Genomic DNA, 21,934 nt, shown 5'->3' on the forward strand with positions numbered 1-21,934 from the left:
TCTGGACATAGTTGTGTGATCAGTTAACAATATATTTCTATCACCATCATTTATCTAGTTTATGAGTTCCATGCCAGGAGCAAAGGCACTTACTTGCTTGGAATTTGGTGCTATTGTTTGTGCTTCGAATCAGCTGAAATGCCTTTTGAAATCCCACTGCGTGCTGGGTAGGGCTGTCCAAGGACTTGACGCTGCTGACGAAGGTGGACATCTTCCTTTTCGTCTCACTGGTGGCCGGAGACAGGAACGTCTTATAGCACTGGTCAAGGGAGCAAGTCCTGACGGTGTCTGCCACCGTCAATACGGAAATCTGGAGGGGAAAACACACACACAGGCAAACAAAAACTTGTTATTCTGCCAAGGAAAAGTGTTTTACATTTCAGAAGAGCCTGCAAGGTGAGAAGTCCTACAGGACAGTTTTGAAGAGTTTAAAAATAAAAGCCCAGAGGCATCAATCTATCATATTTGAAGAACAGTTAAAGATTGGTAAGGGACACAGACTCAGACCCTAGAGTTTTGTTTTTGTTCCAAGATGAAGTCAGGAGTATGGTGTTTGTCTAGAACATTAAAAACAATATTTAACACAGAGAAAAATCTTGACAAGTACTAATGATCATTTTCCAACTGGAGGTGGGGTGAGGGTAACAGTAAAGGGTATGTGTGGGTGTGTTTAAAATATTTTTTTTGACGTGGACTATTTTTAAATTGTAATTCAATAATTTTTTACAATAATGCTTCTGTTTTATGTTTTTTTTGGGGGGGTGGGCTGAGGCATATGCAATCTTGGCTTCCCAATCAGAGATTGAAGCTGCACCCCCTGCATTGAAAGGCAAAGTTTTAACCAATGGACTGCCAGGTAAGTCCTGGGTGTGTGTTTTAAACAATTAGATTAGTGAGCAAAACCTTAGGAGATGGAAAAGTCAAATGTCTACAGGTGATAGATTATCATTAGCTGGAAACACCTATCTCTAAGGTGTCCTAGAGATTAATAAACCTCTAAATAAAGCCTTCTTTTATCCCTCCCCTCCTATCAATCTTGAGACAAAGTCTGACCACTCACCAGTGTCCAAGCCTTCACCTTGTTCCTCCCTAGTCTAACTAGCAGTGTGAGAGTTACAGCTAATTAGCAGTCTTAACAGGAGCCATTAAGGAAGTGCAAGTCTCAGTCTGGTGGAACTGAATTGAAACTGAAAGTGAAAGTTGCTCAGTCACATCAGACTCTGGGACCCCATGGACTATACAGTTCATGGAATTCTGCAGGCCAGAATACTGGAGTGGGTAGCCTTTTGCTTCTCCAGGGGATCTTCCCAACCCAGGGATCAAACCCAGGTCTTCTGCATTGCAGGCGGATTCTTTAGCAGCTGAGCCACAAGGGAAGCTCAAGAATACTGGAGTGGGTAGCCTATCCCTTCTCCAGTGGATCTTCCGGATTCAGGAATCGAACTGGGGTCTCCTGCATTGCAGGTGGATTCTTTATCAACTGAGCTATCAGGGAAGCCCAGTTTGGTGAGAGTGGTTTTAAAAAGAGATCTGAAACTAGTATTGGCAGCTACTTCCTCAGACACAAGAATAAAAAGTAAACCACTCTGTTTTCTCAAAGCCATTTTTAGAGGTGGGCTGAAAAATACATACCATAAAACACAAAGTGTTTTTAAAAGGGTGTTCAAGAAAGACTCAATGCTAGTGGGAAGGGTAAAGGGAGTCATTGGGGTTATCGATACCTTGTCGTGTTCATCGATGGCGCTGAGGATGACTTGAGCAGCATCCTTGGCGATCTGAAGCTGCATGTCTGTGACCGAGGCCCCGTGGTCCAGGATCACTACTACGTGCTTTGACTGTGGTCGGACGGTAGAGACGTAGATCGGTCTAGAAGGGCAAGAAGCTCTCAGGGGTCACTCCTGGTTTAGGAGAAAGGCTTGGACCTAACACAGTTGCGAGTGCTACAGACGGGAAGGCATGCTGGCCTCTGTGTGTTTCAGGGGGGATGGCACGAGGGTAGAGAGACCAGCATGGAATGAGAAAACTATCCTGGTACATTGAAAACAACATCTCAAGACTATCATGGGTGTCTGCACAACCGGGACTGGTGACTTCTGTCTTCCAAAGATTAGAGCAACTGGGAGAAAATTTTAAGAAGCAAAGCCTTTGGAAGACTGGCTTTTTCAGCCTGTGGGCAAGTCCACCCTCCCAGGAAAAAGACCTGTGGCCCAACAGGCAGTAGAGACATACCAGCAGGGAGAAAAAAGTCCAGTTTTTCAGTGCTGGGTCCTCTGTAGACTTTGAGAGGGGCTTGGCTAAAACAGAGGCAGCCTATCATTTGTGAGCTTGCTGAGCACCTCTGAATAGCAGGTTTCGTTTCTCTCTCTCCAGACAAAAGCCACTGCTAGGAAGGCTCCTTCCTTTCCATACTGAAGCCATTTACACAGGTCAGCCACCAAAAGGCCCCTTATCAGAGATTTAAAACCGTGCCACCAGATTTGTCCAAGCCTGTGATAGCCCCTCTTCTTGCCAGGTTTTTGTTTGCCAACATTAAGAAGAGCGGGTGGGGGTGGATAGGGGAACTCCAAAGGAGAAAAACCTCCCATCAAAGCGGCCTTCTGTGAGTGTGCAGTGTAGGCAGGCTTGTGAGAAGAGGTTTAATGAGGTCTCTATTCACAGTTTTAAAGCTGGAACAAATTAGAGGGAGCTTAAGAGAGCAAATCAGCCTCGAGAGAATTCTCTCCTTTATGGACACCCTTAAAACACTAGATTTTTCCATGAAATGTTAGATGCCAGTTGAGTCACAAAAGCCTGGGCACAAACTAAGAAATACAGGCAAAGCACCAAAAAACTCAAAATCGGGCCAAGTTTACACTAATTGTTCTCAAGCCAAAAGTCCTACAATAATACTGAGGTACTACTATATTTTCACTAGTGAATACCATTCAGCCAAGTAAGGAAATAGAATAAAGAGAATCCAAAATTGGTGGCTACAGAAACGAAGAAGACAGCAGAAATAAGGAAATCTGTTTATTCCAACATTGACAATCATGTCAAAGACTGAACTTTTAGGTCCTCCAAGCTAGGGGAGTAGATTCTTTTTTTTTTTTTTTTTTTTAAATGATATATCTCCTCTTTTCCAATTCAACTCACATAAGTGAAAAGCAGAATATGTCTGCATGCTGTCACAGTAAATTGTTAAAAACTGCTTTAATGGGATACATAAATAGCAGCATTATATGTACAGTCTGGGAGGTGATCCTCACAGTGAGATTGGTTCCTTTCTGGAATGCTCTGCAAACCTACTCCACACTCTGCAAAAGCCTCAGAGGACAGGTAAAGAGATGGCAACAGCAATCTATGAGGAGAGAAACTCAGAATATTTTAGCCAAGGGAACAGAGGCTTCAGGATTGATTAATGCCTTTTTAGGGGGAGAGATTTGTGAAACCTTCTGAGTGAAGGTGGATGTTAATTTGTGACAAGGTGCTAAAGCAGAATGTCATCTAACCTATCTTCTTAGAAGTAAATGAGAACTGGATGGTTCAAAGTGTCTTTGGCCTCTCCTGAGAGATGAGCCGGCCTAGAATCCAAGGTCATGGACTCTGGTACAGTCTCCAAGATGCTCAAGTCTTCACCATGCTGCCTATGGAAGGAATGGAAGAAACCATACAAATGATACAAATGTCCTTCTAGGAGAAGCACAGAGGGAGTATTTTCCCTGGGGACAATTTTAGGTATAATTTACCTTTTGCTTCTAATATTAAGATGTAATTGCCACACAGCACTGTGTATGTTTAAGGTACACAGCAGCACACTGGTAGGACTTACATGCATCATGAAGTGATTATTACAGTAAGTTTAGCGAATAGATATAAGTTAAAATAAAGATGGAAAGAATAAAAATAAAGATGGCAGTTAATACTCAAAAAAAAGTAAACCAGGCATCTTGCACTACTTCGGGAAGTTCTGGCACCAAACATCTAACACTGCAAAAGAGAAACTGTGAAGATTCGGAAGGAAAGGATCTTTGCCTAAGGGATTCTGTAAATTGATGAGTCTTGTCATACAAATTATCTCACCATTACCGCCCTTCTGGCTCAGAGGTAGCATCTCAAGTTATTTCCTGAGAAAAACGGCATGTTAACGATCCTCAATCCAGTGTTTTCTGGACAACCTTCAAACTTCTAGTAGCAGACATGTAAACGTCAAAAGGATGGCCAAGCACATTATCACAGAAAGGAAAACTGTGAATCACAACCTCTACTCTGAGATATGCTGTGAAGTCTTCTAGCGCTGGTCTTTAGAGAAAGTATTACCATTTGTCTCTCAACAAAGGTTTCTGAAGTGCAAAACAGTCTAAAGTGCTTCAGTATTTTTATTCCTTTGTAAATACCTTGTTTTATTTGGCTTGTTAGATACTTCTGAAAATGCTCTGGGCTTCATCATTTGCCTTCCTGATCACTTCCACACCCACCTATGTTAAATAGTGAAATCATTTCAGGATAAGTTTCTAAAACCACAGTTTAGAGGCAGAGCCATGTGGATGAATGGGGAGTCTATATTTTATACAGATTACTCTTAAGCAGTAATTAAAACTTTGGCAAACAAGTCAACGTACCTACTGCGATGCTCATAGCTGCCCTTACACCGGAACTTGTGTGCTGGGAAAACAGTGAAAATTCCTTCTTCCGAACTGAAATACTGCCACTTAATTCCAGGGTTGGATTTCAGGTTGTCTGCAAGAACTGGAGGAGTGGGGGAAAAGAAATATAACCACCAAATCCACAGGTGCACGCAGGCACTGTGCCTCAGGCATCTGTTTTGCATAAATGGTTTGTAGTATGAATAAATCCCACTAGATTTAAGGCTGTAAATTTTCTACTAAACATTTGCTTTCTGTCCCTTAAAAAAATACCCCATGAATGGAAAATGTAATGAATGCTTCAGTCACGTGAAGCAATTATTCTTAATATTGTATAGTGACACTTAATGTCCTGGATTATTTTTCCAGCATGAGTGACTCATTTGCATTAATCTCATCCTCACTGGGCTAGTCCCTGCTGGGTCAGTGTACATTTGCTGGCTTGGGGGTATGTTCTCTAACTGTGGAAGACAGTAATACTAATAGTCTAGTCTCCAGAGTCCAGACCTGAGTGCTGACCTTGTTTGCTTCACAATGAGGGAAACAGCATGGATGGTATCTAAAAAGCCAGAACCATAATCATTCAGGAATAGCTCATGCAATGATTCCAATGTGCCAACACTACAATAGAGACTTTCCCTCACAATATCTCATTTGATCCATAAAACTCCAGGATGAAGAGGGTGTTATCATTCCCTACTTTGGAGTTGAGGAAATAGGCTTATGGAGCTTAAGCAACTTGTCTGAGGCCTCATCAGGAACTGGCTGACCTGGGATTCAAGTCTGGGTGTCCTGGCTCCCATGCTGTTCCCATCACGTGGTAATGATTCCCTTCATAAGTGTACAGCATCCCCTGCACCTGTTCTGCAGCTGGAATGGCAGCTACCTTACTAAGTGCAATCCTTCCCCAAACCTCCATGAAGTCTTTCTCTCTTCTCTTACACCCTTTGACTCTGCTCCACACCACCTCATTCACATATCAGATACTACTGTGTGCAGGGTACTGCTTTACATGCTGCAAGATACACAGGATGAGCAGAAAGCAGCCTTTCTGTAATAAGCAATAAATCAGGAGAATGATATAGAGGCAAATGGAGCAAAAAAAGAAAGCATGAGGTCTGTTTGGCAAAACATGTCTAGGTAAAGCTCTGAATGCCACACAGCCAACCTGTAGTCTGGCTTAGGGGTCAGCAAACTTATGAAAAGGGCCAGGAGGTCAGCAACTGTGGTTTTGCACACCATACGGTCCCTGTTCCAACTATAACACAGCCTTGTGATGTGAAAGCAACCACAGACATCCGTAAAAGACTGTATGGGTGGGTGTATTCCATAAAAACGTATTTGCAAACATCAGTGGCAAGCTGGATTTGGACAGTGGTCCTCCAACTACATCATGTAAAATGCACCATGCGGAAGCCTTTGAACATATTTAGCAGTTGCCCTGCCCAACACACATCAAGGAACTATAGTGCACTGTAGCCTCACACATATCCTAGGAGTAAACAGTCCATTAACCCAAGTTATAGATGAGAAGCTGGGCTGAGAGAGGTTTGCTGACTTGTATATGACCACGACACCTGTCCCCTCTCTGCACTCTGCCAGGCAACCTTATTAAGGTCATCACTGGACCCAGATGACCACCCTCTCTCTGGAGACCAATGGTGATATGAGTGTGCATAAATAGGGATGAGGGTTTTTCTCTGTCTCATCTCCTGGGAGTCTGAGCCTTAACCTTGACCTCACATTAGCTCTCTTCTCCAGGCAGCCCTGTCAACCGGCAGTGAAAAGGCAAACGCTGTCTTTGGAAGTAAAGGAGAGCTGGGTGACCTCATGTAAAAGTAACATCTGTAACAATAAACAGGCTACAGTGAGACTATTAAAAGGGGAGCCAATGAGCACAAGAATGTTTTAAAAATAAATCAGAATTCACACAGTGCGTGATACATTTAGTCTCACCACAGAAGATCGTTCTGGTTCCATTCCAGCACTAGAGCCTAAGTGTCGGGCAAGATTCCTCAAACCCTCCTGCTGAGAACCCCTTTGGTATCTGATTAAATCTCATCTGTTATTTAGCACTAGCAGCAGCAGATGATAGTTATGATGGTAATGAGGACCCTGGGGCACTGAAGCAATCAATCAATCATTGTGTGCACCCCATGCAGGCTCCTCCTGACCCAGAGGTGGGTGACAGCCCTATTATCCCTGCGGGGACTCCACAGGGGGCTTTCCCATTCACAGGAGTCAGTTAGGCATTCTGATCACTAGATAACTTGAGTTGGGGTCCTGCATGCTCACTCGATCCTCAGAAATGCTGGAAGCCGTCCAGGAAGGAGAGCTGGGCAGGCGCCCAACCTGTCAGCCCATGATGCACAGTACAAGGATTGAAGTTATCAGTGGGCAGGGTCTATATCTGTCTGAGCTGCTCTGCACAACAGTCTCGGACACACACATGTGAAGAAGGCAATGAATGGCTTTTCCTCACTGCAGCTTGACCCCAAGACAGAAGTCATTGCAGTCTCTGACATCCTTCTGCATTTTACCTCTTCCCACCTTCCAGTGAAGGGGCTTCCCTGATGGCTCAGTGATAAAGAAGCCTCCTGCCAATGCAGGAGACCCCGGTTCGATCTCTGGGTCGGGAAGATTGCCTGGAGGAAAGAAATGGCAACCCAATCCAGGATTCTTGCTGGGGAAATCCCATGGAAAAAGGAGCCTGGCAGGCTACAGTCCAGTGGGTTGCAAAAAACGTCAGACACAACTTAGCAATTAAACACCACCACCTTCTAGTTAGAATTATTGTCCTTACAGTTAACTTTCTGATACTCCATCCCTAGATTCAAAGACCCTTGAGGGTGAGATCTATATCTGAGCCATCTCTGTACTATCTCTGGAAGCACAGATTTCCAGTTCTTTGCATATCAAGGCATGCACTCTACGTGATGTCTGCAGCATACAGGCTAGAAGATCTGTGTGGAAGTACTATTAATGTTTCTTAAACATTTTGATACTTTTGCTTAACAAATTTTAAAATCTTACTTTCTTCTAATGCCAAATCCAATTACACATAAATATTTTGACTAAATCAACATAGACCAATTTTAATTCTAAATATGTTTAAAAATTATAAACATTCCCTTCTCCCAACACCACTGCCAATACAGCTGGTACAAAAATAGGTAAATGGAGAGAGAAGAGGCTTGCTTGTCTGATGATTTCATTTTTGTTGTTCAGTTGATCAGTTGTATCCGACTCTCTGTGACCTCATGGACTGCAGCATGCCAGACTCCCCTGTCCTTCACCATCTCCCGGAGCTTGCTCAAACTCATATCCATTGAGTCAATGATGTCATCCAACCATCTCACCTTCTGTCATTCCCTTCTCCTCCTGCCTTCAATCCTTCCCAGCATCAGGGTCTTTTCCAATGAGTCAGTTCTTTGCATCAGGTGGCCAAAGTATTGGCGTTTCAGCTTCAACATCAGTCCTTACAATGAATATTCAGGACTGATTTCCATTAGGATGGACTGGTTGGATCTCCTTACAGTCCAAGGGACTCTCAGGAGTCTTCTCCAGCACCATTTAAAAGCATCAGTTATTCAGCGCTCAGTCTTCTTTACGGTCCAACTCTCACACCCACACATGACCACTGGAAAAACCATAGCCTTGACTAGATGGACCTTTGTTGGCAAAGTAATGTCTTTTCTTTTTAATGTTGTCTAGGTTTGTCATAGTTTTTCTTCCAAAAAGCAAGCATCTTTTATGGAATGATATGGGATGACTTCATGGGACAATACATATCAAAACATATCAATTGTGTATGCTAAACAGATGAAGTTTATTAGATGTCAATTATACATCGATAAAACTGATTTAATAGTGAAAATTTACTTAGCATCATACAAACTAGTTTTATATATAGTTTGATGTTTTATAATGACTATTACGCTATTATACTATTTTGAAGATGAAGAACAAACTTGCTCAAAGCCCTAAGTCCTGATTTAACCTAGGTGTCTGCCTCTAAAGTCCTTTCTCTTTCCAGGACACTACAGCTCTTCTACACGTCAATAGATAATTGCTAAATGAATTAGTCATCAACAGATAAAAAGCACATGGAGTATTTCTTGAGAGGCAGAACAAATTTATAAACAGGTGGACGGTTCTCAGAATAATCAGTTGCATCAGTTTATAAGTATACAGTATAAATAAATACAATTAAGGAGATTAAGGAGACACTTGCCAAAAAGGAATGATGTCAAAATTGAAGTAAGACATAAGTCTAAAGCGAGCATTTAAACTTCTGAGAAAAAACAAAGTGCTGAGCTGCTAAAACTGGCACACACCAGCCGGGAGTCTGATGTCGTAGGCTTCTCCATCAACCCCACAGGCTGGTTTACCTGGAAAACAGCACAGACACAGGCTACAGCTCAGAAGGGATGTCAACGGTAACTGCGGCACTGAGGACTGTGCGTGACATCAGGCAATAAATAGCATATTTGAGATAATAAAGGGGGTTTTTATTTGGCAGAGAAACTATAGAGCTGAGACCTGTTAATTATTTTGTAGATGCTCAACAGGTTAGAGATGTGAGCTTGAAATGTCTTTTTGTTTCACTGTCAAATTTCTCACAGGCCTGAGAAAGCCATTCAGAGACAGGGCCATTGCTATTTTGCACTTTCTACTTAATTCAGGCTGGCTCTTAGAGAGACCTTGATAAATCAGAAGGACTGGGAATAGGAAGCCATGGATTTAAGTCCCAACTTTTTATCCAACATCCAAAGGTATCTTTCTAAAATGGAAATCAAATCCCACCACTGACTTCCTTAAAACTGTTCAAAGGGTTCCCACTTAACTATGCCTAGTATTAAATTCAAACCTCATCAGTCCTTTCCTACTCGCCAGTCTCACCTTTTCCCAGTTCAACCCGTTGGATACAGAAAGCTATTTCTTTTAGTGTTGCATATATGCCCATCTCTTTGCACTTTCTCAGAGAGACCTTCGCTGACTACCCTGCATTATCATTCTCCCTCAGAGCATGCACTGTTTTCCTTCACAGCAAAGCTTGAAAAGTTTAATGTATTTGTTTTTGTCGCTATTAGTTCCACATGTCTTACACAGAGGAGTTGTCAGTCCCAGAAGGGCAGGGGCCAAGTCTTCACATCCCTAGAGCCTGGCACAAGCCCAGTTTTGGGGAGGCCCTAGGGGTCAGTATCTGTTGGGCAATGAAGACCTTGCCAAAGGCTCTTCACTTCTGTCCCCATAAGATTTCACAAACTGCATCTGCAAAGTAATAGATTTGAAAAAGGTGTTCCTAAAGACCCTTTAGAAGCCTAGAGAAAAATGGTAAGAGGACAAAGAATAAAGGCTCCATCCACTTCAGCAATTGACTATTTCTTTCTTACATGTCCTATGCCAATTATAAGTGAACACGAAGAATTTTGCCATACTCATTGGCCGAAATTTTCCTTTGACAAACTGTCATCAGATAAACGACTGAAAAACCATGCCTCTCCTCTTTGCCGGGACTCTTTATTTCCCGACTACTGGATCTCAACATCCGCCTGCATATAGTGTACTGAACTATCTGTGGGTAATTCTAACATATGGGCTCCAGATTCCACAGTCGGCAGATATTTTCCTTCCAATTTCACCATCTACATCTGATTGGTTCTTACGTCATTGGCCTCTCCAGTCAAAATAAAACCAACCACGTCCCCAGACTCCTTACCTAGCTGTTTTCTTTAACGCTTAGCCCACCGTGCCAATGAGAAAGAGATGGATTACAAACTGTGTGCAGTTGGGTGGTGACTTTTGTTTTCTTAACAGGATTATTCAGCAGAGGTATGGATGAAAGGAAAGTGCTCTGTAATAGAAAGCTTTTGTTCCCACTTGGAGGAACTCTGGAGTTTCTGATGTGCGGCCCAATACCACTCAGCAACGCACACAGAGCTGTCTACCTCCCAGAGCTTGCCAAACGTAAAACACAAGAGCTGTCCTAAATACACAGAGTTGCAGACACACAAAAACACACATATTTTCCCAACAGACCAGAAATTACATATTACCTCTCAGTAATACTCCATGCAATAGCAATCCTTTGGGAGGGGAATCAAATAAATTAACATCCCGAGGACCGCAAACAAAATTTCTGGCATTATACCCTATCGCACCTTTCCAATTCCTACTCCTTGCTTACATCCTGAGTATCACTTTACCATGTATTCAGGAGGGGCCATACTTCACAGACCCCCAGACACTGTTTATGCTATTCCAGAGGAGGTAAGCATATCAAGTGACCACATACCAGCCACTTTTGAGGCTCCCCAGGTGGTTTTAGTAGTAAAGTATTCACCTGCCAATGCCAGAGAGATGCAGGTACGACCCCTGGGTGGGGAAGATCCCCTGCAGTATAGGAAATGGCAACCCACTCCAGTATCCTTGTCTGGAAAATTCCAAGGACAGAGGAGCCTGGCAGGCTACAGTCCACGGGGTTGCAAAGAGTTGGACACGATTCAGCATTGAGCATGCACGGGCACTTTTAGCTATACTACCTTAGTTAATTCTTACAACAACCCTATGAGGTAGATTTTACTCATCATTCAGGAAACCAAGACATATTGAGGTTAATTTTTCCAAGTATATAATGGCCAGCAAAAGCCAAACTTACGGAGATTCACCAAAGAGATACTGTTATTCCCATTTTAGAGCAAAGAACATTTTGGCTCAAAGTGAGGAGTGACTTAAGCCTTGAGCCTGGAATGGGGTCCATGTAGTCCTCTCATTCTCCCACCACACTGATCATGTCAGCTAAAGCCCATCGCCAAAGTTAGATTAATGGCAACTGACCCAGCTATCTCACTGTATTTTATATAGTTTAATACTAAGGAGAGGACATCCACCAGTCTCTGATTCTGTTCCAAGCTCAAAGTTCATCATGTCCATTCTAAGTTAATTACATAATGTAAAATAACCAGTCCATTCTGTCCTTGATTCAGTTGAGACAGCCTGGTCATGGGCTTAGATAATCTAGAACAAATTTCTGGGCCAATCCAAAATCAGCAGAGGATACACTGCTCTGTCTACCTTCCTCGTTTCCGGTAGACCATTCCCAGTGGACTCAAAGGTCTAGGTCATCTCCAAACACTCATGGAAGGAATAAGAGAAAATTAACGGAGATGGAGTTCTCAAATCAGGCTGATCATTACAATCAGCTCCTGGAGTCTCAGATTCCCAAGCTTTACCAAGCCAACATTCTGATTCACTAGGTCTGGGTTGGGGGCCAATGAATAGGTATTTCTGACAAAGCACTTAAGATGCCCCTGATGATCAGCCAGGTTTGGGACACTCAACCAGGATGATAAACACCATTGTCTTATTTGTTTCCCTAACTTCATTTGCTTCCTAGACTCCGCCTTCAGCATATAAATATTTTCAAGCTGCTCTAAAAGTATTATCAGGATTTCCCTGATGGTTCAGGGCTAAGAGTCCATGCTTCCAGTGCAGGGGCCCCAGATCTGATCCCCAGTCAGGGGACTAGATCTCTCATGCCGCAACTAAGACCTCGGGAGCCAAATAAATTTGTTGTTGTTCAGTTGCTCAGTTGTGCCCAGTTCTTTGTGGCCCCATGGACCACAGCATGCCAGGCTTCTCTGGCCTTCACTACCTCCCAGAGTTTGCTCAAACTCATGTTCATTGAGTCAGTGATGCCACCCAAACACCTCATTCTCTGTTGCTCCCTTCTCCTCTTGCCCTCAATCTTTCCCTGCAGCAGGGTCTTTTCCAGTGAGCCAGCTCTTTGCATCAAGTGGCCAAAGTATTGGGAGCTTCAGCAAGTATCAGTCCTTCCAATGAATATTCAGGGTTGATTTCCTTTAGGATTGACTGGTTTGATCTCCTTTCTGTCCAAGGGACTCTCAAGAGTCTTCTCAAGCACCACAGTTCTCTTTATAGTCCAACGCTTACATTTGTACATGACTGATGGAAAAACCATAGCTTTGACTAGATGGACCTTTGTCAGCAAAGTGATGTTTCTGCTTTTTAATATGCTGTCTTGGTTTATCATAGATTTTCTTCCAAGGGGCAAGAGTTTTTAAATCTCATGGTTACACTCACTGTCTGTAGCAATTTTGGAGCCCACAAAAATAAAGTCTATCACTATCGCTATTAAAAAGGTATTATCAGCAGACCCTTCCCTATATCCAATCTCCTCCTGAGTTACCAACGGCCTTTTACCTTTTCTATGCCAATCAACTTGGAAGAGTGGTCCCCATGGATTCTTCATTTCTTGTTCCCCCATTCACCCCTCATCTACCCAATTTCTTCCCTCCATGGTCCCTCCCACTTTTGGATGATCTTGGCTGCCCCCAGGTTTCTCTTCTCTCAGGCTAACCACCCTTCCATCTGTTCTCCACAAAGCTCTCTTGCCTACTCTGCTTAAAGTCTTCAGCTGCTTGACTTCAAGCTAAGAAACAAAAACCAAACCAAACGCAAACCAAACTCCTCACACTGACATATAAGCTCCATTAAAATCTGACTTCGTGCTACCTTCCTTTTCTGTTACTTATTCCCTCTTACACAGCAACCTGTGCTGGATGCACTTTTTATAGATTCTGAAATGAAAAATGTATTTGGTACTCAGCTCAACAGCATTCAGCATGGCATCATACTATATCTGTCTGTTGATTTTTCTCCTCATCCCAAGTGCTTTCAACATACATAAGACAAGGTTGTGAGCTCTGTGAGGGGAGGAATTCTACCTTAACTACCCTGGTGTCTGCCACAGTAACCAGTGTAAAGTTGTCACAGGATAGAAGCTTATTATGAGAAGGAGAGACCGAGTCAGGATTGGTTCTGGTCTCAATCTTTGGTAACGAGCAAAATGAAGCTGCTGCTAACTGATATATGGAACATGGCCCACGGAGGGGGTTTGGGTGGGAAAAGAGTAGATTGTGGGTTTGGTCTAGAGTTTGATATGTTGAGAATACAGTGTTGAGGAGACATCTTTTCATTTTAAACCATCTGCCATAAGGAGGCCATCAGCTAGAAGTCAGGACACATACATTTAGTCATGTTAATACCAACATTTTTTTGTTTGACTTTACATAGATCAGTTAACTTCTCTAGGCCTGTTTCTCATTTATATAACACTGATCAATATTTTCCCTTGGTATCCATGGTAAGAATAAGACAGAAGTATAAAATGGTTTATGAGGTACCAGAGAGTAACAGATCAATTTTCCTGGGCACATTGTGTATTTGAAATCACCACAGTTAGTTTCATGAAAACAATACTATTCATCTGGATAGTCTGTTTTAACAGTCTCCATATACCTGAGACATTTATACGTGCTGATTTCCTAAGCTAAGGAAACAAGTGCTGATTTACAGCATGTCACATCTACATTCTATTCTTCACTAAGGTTGTTACAAAAGCCGTGATTATTCCATTATAAAGGTGAGACAACAAAATTACAAAGAAAATCCTAGTTCTATTCATTCAATAAGCATTTACTGTACCTTTTGGGCTTTCCTTGTGGCTCAGCTGGTAAAGAATCTGCCTGCAATGTGGGAGACCTGAGTTCGATCCCTGGGTTGAGAAGATCTCCTGGACAAGAGAAAGGCTACCCACTCCAGTATTCTGGCCTGGAGAATTCCCTGGACTGTGTAGTCCATTGTGTTGCAAAGAGTTGGACATGACTGAGCAACTTTCACATGTACCTTTTATGGGCAAGGGATTGGATTAAACACCTGGCATACAAAAAATAAATAAAAAGGAGTAGAGCATCAAATAGATGACCAACATAAAAAAAATTAAAATTCTATAGTAAGAATGGATCATGGAATAAAGTAATAAAGAGTTGGGACTGGGCTGACACAACTCTGAAGGGCCACCCCAACCTCTAGGTTCCCCTGGGCGTGGCTGAGGACTCCACCGAGGCAGTACCTCAGTCCATCTTCTCCTGCTAATCAACTCTGTCTCCTTTCCTTTCCCCGCAGATTGCCAACCTCCATCTCAGAGTCTGCCTCCTAGTAAACCCAATCTGCTACAACAGACAAGGAATTCGTACCTAATAAGAGCAAAGTATGGAGGAGTGATAGAAACTAGGGATTTGGAGAAATGAAAGGGATTCCTTGAGGATACAGCTCAGAGGGCACAAGGAAGTGAAAGAAGAGCAGAAGATGAAACTTAAAGGCTTTCATCTTTATTTGAAAGGTTGAGGGAAGCAATCAGAGCTTTTGAGAAATGGAGTTATAGAGCGAGTACTTTAGAATATCTACCATATGCAGAATACATTGAAAATGAGGAAGAACAGGAGAAGGAAAACTTTGGGGGAGATTTCTGCATTAATTTTTCTTCTAGAAAGGCAATGAAGATTTAAATCTATGGTACTCAAGTGGAAAAAACAAGAGGATTCAAGATATACCTTTGAACTATGGAATTTAAGCCAAGTTTCCCTTTAATGAAAAGGATAATGAGACCTACATTACAAGGGGATGTGATGAGCAGGAAGAGGGACACACAGGTAAATGCCCTAGCAGATGTCTTGTATGTAGTGAATACTCATTCACTTATGCTCTCATTTGGTCAAAACCATTAAAGCCAAAGGTCTCAGGTAGAAGAAGATGAGGAAGAATTCCCAGTGTAACCAGGAGAGGGTACCAACAATATATTCCAGATTGGGGATTAAGTTTGGAGGAAAGTGTTCTTGTTTGTTTGATGGTTTAATTTTTTAGGTAGTTACTGGATTATCATAGAGAAATACGTGTCCTGAAGTTGGTTCTTCAATTAATAAACTCAGAAACAGGCCACAGCTGGAGATAGAGATTTAGAATTGAGTAGTCCCATCACTTCATGGGAAATAGATGGGGAGACAGTGGAAGCAGTGTCAGACTTTATTTTTTTGGGTTCCAAAATCACTGCAGATGGTGATTGCAGCCATGAAATTAAAAGACACTTACTCCTTGGAAGGAAAGTTATGACCAACCTAGATAGCATATTAAAAAGCAGAGACATTACTTTGCCAACAAAGGTCCGTCTAGTCAAGGCTATGGTTTTTCCAGTGGTCACGTATGGATGTGAGAGTTGGACTGTGAAGAAAGCTGAGCTCTGAAAAATTGATGCTTTTGAATTGTGGTGTTGGAGAAGACTCTTGAGAGTCCCTTGGACTGCAAGGAGATCCAACCAGTCCATCCTAAAGGAGATCAGTCCTGGGTATTCATTGGAAGGACTGATGCTGAAGCTGAAACTCCAATACTTTGGCCACCTGATGTGAAGAGTTGACTCATTGAAAAAGACCCTGATGCTGGGAGGGATTGGGGGCAGGAGGAGAAGGGGACGACAGAGGATGAGATGGCTGGATGGCATCACCGACTCAATGGGCATGGGTTTGAGTAAACTCCGGGAGTTGGTGATTGATAGGGAGGCCTGGTGTGCTGTGATTCATGGGGTCACAAAGAGTCGGACACGACTGAGCGACTGAACTGAGCACGTGGTAGGAGCAGGGGTGCTGCATAAATTGAGAACATTCAGGGTTACAGTGAGGGGGTGAAGAGAGGACATGTGGGGACATCCACCTTAGGAAAAAAGAGCCCAAGAAGAAGGATGAAAAAGGCTGGGCAGAGAAGTCTGGGGATAAATGGCACAGAACAATTTTATAGAAACTAAGGATGATAAAGTTTCAAAAAAGGAAGATTTCATGCCAACTGCTGTGTGGCAGTCATGTGAAACCGTGTAGGGGTCACTTGAGATCCAAAGCAGCAAAGAGGACTTCCCTGAGCAATCTGGCTCAGTGGTAAAGAATCTGCCTGCAATGTGGGACACCTGGCTTCAATCCTTGGGTCAGGAAGATCCCCTAGAGGAGGGCATGGCAACCCACTCCAGTATTCTTGCCTGGAGAATCCCATGGACAGAGGAGCCTGGTGGGCTATAGTACATAGGAGTGCAAAGAGTCAAATGTGACTGAAGCGAGTTAATGCACATACACACAAAGGAGCAATGATATAGTGAAAAACTAGGACAATCTCAATGTTGAACTGAACTAGACTGGTTGAGTTAACATTGTTACACAATTACACATGGCTACAACGATAGAGACTTTAGAGAAGTATATTTGTTTTCACAGACACATAAGAATATTCTGAATATATTTGCTAAGTAAAAAACAACAACAAAAAACCAGGCTGTATCCATTACGATCACAGGTATTATGGAAAGAGTATACATACACATGAGAATCTGTGTGGCTAGTAAAATCTTCTGAAATCAGTGTAGTAGGATTGTTGTAAGAAATCTAGAAGATGAGACTCTAAAGTAGCTCACAGTAGAAGAATAGAACTTGAAGGGGAATCAAGGTGAAGAAAGGTTCCCTTTGTCTGTGTACTTCAGTTCAGTTCAGTCACTCAGTCATGTCCAGCTCTTTGCGACCCCATGAATTGCAGCACGCCAGGCCTCCCTGTCCATCACCAACTCCCGGAATTTACTCAAACTCATGCCCATCAAGTCGGTGACGCCATCTAGCCATCTCATCCTCTGTCGTCCCCTTCTCCTCCTGCCCCCAATCCCTCCCAGCATCAGGGTCTTTTCCAATGAGTCAACTCTGCATGAGGTGGAGTACTTCGGAGTACTCCAAAGTACTGGAGTTTCAGCTTTAGCATTAGTCCTTCCAATGAACACCCAGGACTGATCTCCTTTAGGATGGACTGGTTGGATCTCCTTGCAGTCCAAGGGACTCTCAAGAGTCTTCTCCAACACCACAGTTCAAAAGCATCAATTTTTTGGCGCTCAGCTTTCTTCACAGTCCAGGTCTCACTCTGTGCTCTTCATTTTATGTATATACATATATACACCCACCACCATACATGAATGTAAATGGAATCATAACCTCAAGAGCCTAGATTTCTAAGTGATTGAAAAGTTTTTAAAATAATTACCACTACTTTTATGATACTATAGCAATCACAAAGCTGGATTAATTAGGCATACAAAATCCTAGAAATTCCTAGCTTGATTGATTTTATTCTTTTTTTTTTTTTTTTTAGATAGAACATAGCTTCACATTGCATTGGAATTAACATTTTTAACAGATGATTTTCAAGTCATTTTAAAGAAAAACAAAAAACCTATAGCACATAGCCAATCCTTGTCATTCAAAGAAGGAAGTGATGAAGCCATTGAAATTAGCAGCTTGGTCCACAGTCTCCAGAGCCCATCTGTACCTCCTGCAGCAGTTACTGCTGTAACATGACTTACAAGCACCTCTTTCACCCCATGAATCCTGTTTCTCAATGAAGATGGCAACGTGACCAAGATCGAAGTTTGCAACTTCAAATGCTCTTTAAATCAAACACAAGAAAGTCCAGACACCCTTTCTTTCGGTGAGAAAGAGTAACTCTCACTTCCACTCTCACCTGAATTGCATAACTCAAGAGAGCAAGAGGCAACTTTCCTTGGACTCTTCAAATAAACTCTCTTTAGGGATCAGGCTATGCACAAGAAAATAGCTCAGCAGGAATTTAAAAGAGAGACAGAGAGAGAAAGTGAGAAACTAGGGATAAAAGCAGGAAAGACCCTGAGCAAAACATGACCCATACCATCATGTAACACATGCACTACTGAACGTCAGCTATTTGTATAGAATCAGGGACAAGGAGTCAATTTAGAAAGTAGAGATGCGGTGGGGTTGTTTTAAGACAAAGAATACTCATGTGTGTTGGATGGATGGACACATGACCTAGTTTTGGATAAATGAAGCTAAGAATGGTTTACAATTTATGTGAGTCTGTTTCCAGCTAGTCTGAGAGGCAATCTGAAACTGTGTTATCAATTAGGAACCCATTGATGGATTATATACAGACTGAAAGAGCCTAAGGCTGGACATTTTACAGATGTAAATATCAGACATGTGATAGCCTCAAAAGCACATTAATTCTCCTCTGAAAAGGGGCATGAGCCAGAGAGGAGGGGGAGGGGGAGCTGTGAGGTCACCCTCCCCCATCTCCCACTCCTCTCGTATTACAAATGACTGTTCAAGAATGTGGACTTTGGCTGTAGCCACTGCCTGGTGGAATGTCACAAAACTTCAAATACAAGCAAGTCCGTTTTCAAATACCTGAACACTGCCAAAAACGGCTTGTAAATCTAGCTGCGTCAACTGTGCTGAGAACAACTCTTGTCAGTGAGGATGTTATATCAATACTTGGGACGTGATCTTGGAAACGGCCAAGTTCAAGATCTGATCTTTAACAACCTACGTCTTCCCTGACCATCCTCTTCCTCCCCACCTTTCCCTTGACAAATAAAGAATGTAATAAAACAGCATTTTGTCAGGATCCCCAATCATGTGCAGCTGAGTTCTACTCTAAAACCTCCATCACAGAAGAAAATCTTAGTGTAATTAATACGTCTTCAGTGCCTCCTCCAACCTGCTCTCCCTGTCTCCTAGCCTCACTCTCAGCTGAGGGTCTTGCTTTCTAATTCTCTGGGAAAACACAATCACTATTGCAGGTCATGGCCCCAAGTTCCTGGCATCACATTGGTCATTATGGGCCTTCCACACACTTACTCCTTCCTTCTTCCCATTAAGAATGAATACTCTGTGCTTTTCCATCTTCTACTTGGAATCCCACCATCTCTTGCCTAATCAAGAATAAGGCTGTAGCAACTGTCTCTCTTCACTTCTCTCTTTTATCTACTGCATCATTCCCTTTGGCACATGACCTTGCCATAATTTCTCTCAATTTAAAAATATTATTTAGTCTCCCTGTGGCCCTCCAGCTTTCCATTCAGCAAACCTTTGGAGTTTATGTGCTCCTGCTCCATTCTTAAGAGCCTGAGCTGATGAAGATCAGCCTTTCTTTTACGCTACCATTCCATCAAACAACCTTTGTCAAATTCACCAGCTAATTGGTGTTGTTAAATTTCATTTTCTCAAGAGCCTTCATCTTACTAAGGGCCTATTTAGCACAGTTGATCTCTCCCTCTGTCTTGAAACACTTTTGTCATTTGGCTTCAGGCTCTCTTGTTTCTCCTACCAGACTGATTGCCATCTTAGATTCCTTTACTGCTTCCTCTTAGAGTGAACTCTAAGTTGTAAAGTGTCCCAAGACTCAGTCTTTGGACCGTTTGTCATTATTTTTTCCCCATGGTCACTTGCTGTATGATCCTACTGAGTCTCATGATTTAAGTATTGCCTATACACAATGAATTTAAGTGATAAATATCCAGTCTGGCCCATTCTCTGGACTCCAGACTTGTCTGGGCTTCCCTGATAGCTCAGTTGGGAAAAAATCCACCTGCAGTGCAGGAGACCCTGGTCTGATTCCTGGGTTGGGAAGATCCACTGGAGAAGGGATAGGCTACCCACTTCAGTATTCTTGGGCTTCCTTTGTGACTCAGATGGTAAAGAATCTGCCTGCATTGTAGGAAACCCAGGTTTGATCCATGGGTTGGGAAGATCCTCTGGTGAAGGGAAAGGCTACCCACTGTAGTATTCTGGCCTGGAGAATTCCATGGACTGTATAGTCCATGGGGTCAAAAAGAGTTGGACATGACTGAGTGGCTTTCACTTTGGGCTTCCCTGGTGGCTCAGATGATAACAAATTGGCCTAAAATGCAAGACAACAGGATTAGATCCCTGGGTCGGGAAGATTCCCCGGAGAAGGGAATGGCAAACACTCCAGTGTTCTTGTCTGGAGAATTTCATGGACAGGGGAGTCTGGTGGGCTACAATCCATGGTGTTGCAGAGTCGGACATGAATGAGTGACTTTGACTCACTATACACAATGAATCTAAGTGATAAATGTCCAGTCTGGCCCATTCTCTGAACCCCAGACTTGTATACACCACTGTCTCTGAGACATTTTCCCTTGGATAACTAACATTTCTAAAACTGAGATGTTGATTCCTTTCCTCCCACAGAAACCTGTTCTTCCTCATCTCCCCATCAACTCTGTCATTCTTGTTGATAAGGTCAAATATCTTGGAAGTCCTTCCCAGCTCTTCTCTTATTCTTAAACATTCTGTACTGGGCACAACTGAGGGAAAGAGCAAGTACTGAATCTAGGAAATGAAAGACTCAAATTCCAGCTCTCTACCCTGAGCCAGCCTTGGAATCTCCCATTAGAATGTCTCTCTGCCCATTCCATGCCCTTCTCTACTCTCTTCAATTATTTGTTTATGAAAAGTATTTTCACTGGATTCTCTTTCTAGTAGTAAATCTCAAGTAGGCCTTCTCAAGAAGGCCTCCATATTCTTCGACCAATTTTTAAAAAATGACTGAATTAATTATATATTGGTCTAGACAAGAAGTGCCTGGCAGATTTAGGTTGCATCATTTAGCTAACAGCTATAGTTTTTTAATCCCTAAGCAACATAAAGCTTACAGTTTTCTTTCCAGACCTAATAGATTACCTGGTTTGTGTATACAATGCCCAAAGACTAGAATTCTTCCTCTGAACCAATGCTGGGTAGGGCTCTACAAGTAAATATTCTGGGTCTCTGGCTTTTCTCTTGTCTTATACATGTTTCCCAGAGACCTGGAATCTGGGAAATATACTTCTTCATGTATAAGGATTAAAACTTTTATCTCTCCAGTGATGAGGGAAGTCTTAGGACCACTCTGAGCCTCAGACTATTCCTTGGTAAAATCCTAGGACTGCGGTTGGTAGGTAATTTCTAAAGGCATTTCTAGCTTTTATTTTTTAATTAATTTTTTTTAATTGAAGGATAATTGCTTTACAATATTGTGTTGGTTTCTGCCATACAGTAACATGAATCAGACATAGGTATACATATGTCCCTCCCTCTTGAGCCTCCGTCCCACCCCATCCCACACCTCTAGGTTGTCATAAAGCCCCATGTGAGTTTCCTGAGTCATATAGCAAATTCCCGCTATCTGTTTTATAAATGGTAATGTACATGCTCCCATGCTACTCTCTCCATTCAGCCCAACCTCTCCTTCCCCTGCTCCGTTTCTACAAGTCTGTTCTCAAAGTCTGGGTCTCCATTGCTGCCCTGCAAATAGGTTCATCAGTATCCTTTCTAGATTCCACATATATGCCTTACTATATGATATGTGTTTTTTTCTTTCTGATTACTTCACTCTACATAAAAGGCTCTAGGTTCATCCACCTCATTAGAACTGACTCAAATGCATTCCTTTTTATGGCTGAGTGATATTCTGATGTATATATGTACTACGGCTTCTTCATCCACTTGCCTGTTGATGGACATCTAGGTTGCTTCCATGGCCTAGGTATTAAAATAGTGCCAAAATGAACACTGGGGTACAAATGTCTTTTGCAATTATGATTTCTTCAA

The 21,934-nt window shown here is 42.5% G+C and overlaps 1 protein-coding gene across 1 annotated transcript in view; it reads right to left on the reverse strand.

Moving 5' to 3' along the window:
• CACHD1 (cache domain containing 1) overlaps positions 1–21,934 on the reverse strand; it is a 232,012-nt gene that overhangs the window by 60,230 nt on the left and 149,848 nt on the right. Inside the window, exons 5-7 of the mRNA XM_065911617.1 lie at positions 4,599–4,725; positions 1,722–1,866; positions 94–310 (exon numbers count right to left, since the gene is read on the reverse strand). Coding sequence (XP_065767689.1) covers positions 94–310; positions 1,722–1,866; positions 4,599–4,725 — 489 coding nt within the window. The remainder of the gene's footprint in view (positions 1–93; positions 311–1,721; positions 1,867–4,598; positions 4,726–21,934) is intronic.

This window comes from Muntiacus reevesi, chromosome 1 (assembly GCF_963930625.1).
Source record: "Muntiacus reevesi chromosome 1, mMunRee1.1, whole genome shotgun sequence".
Taxonomy (NCBI): Eukaryota; Metazoa; Chordata; class Mammalia; order Artiodactyla; family Cervidae; genus Muntiacus; species Muntiacus reevesi.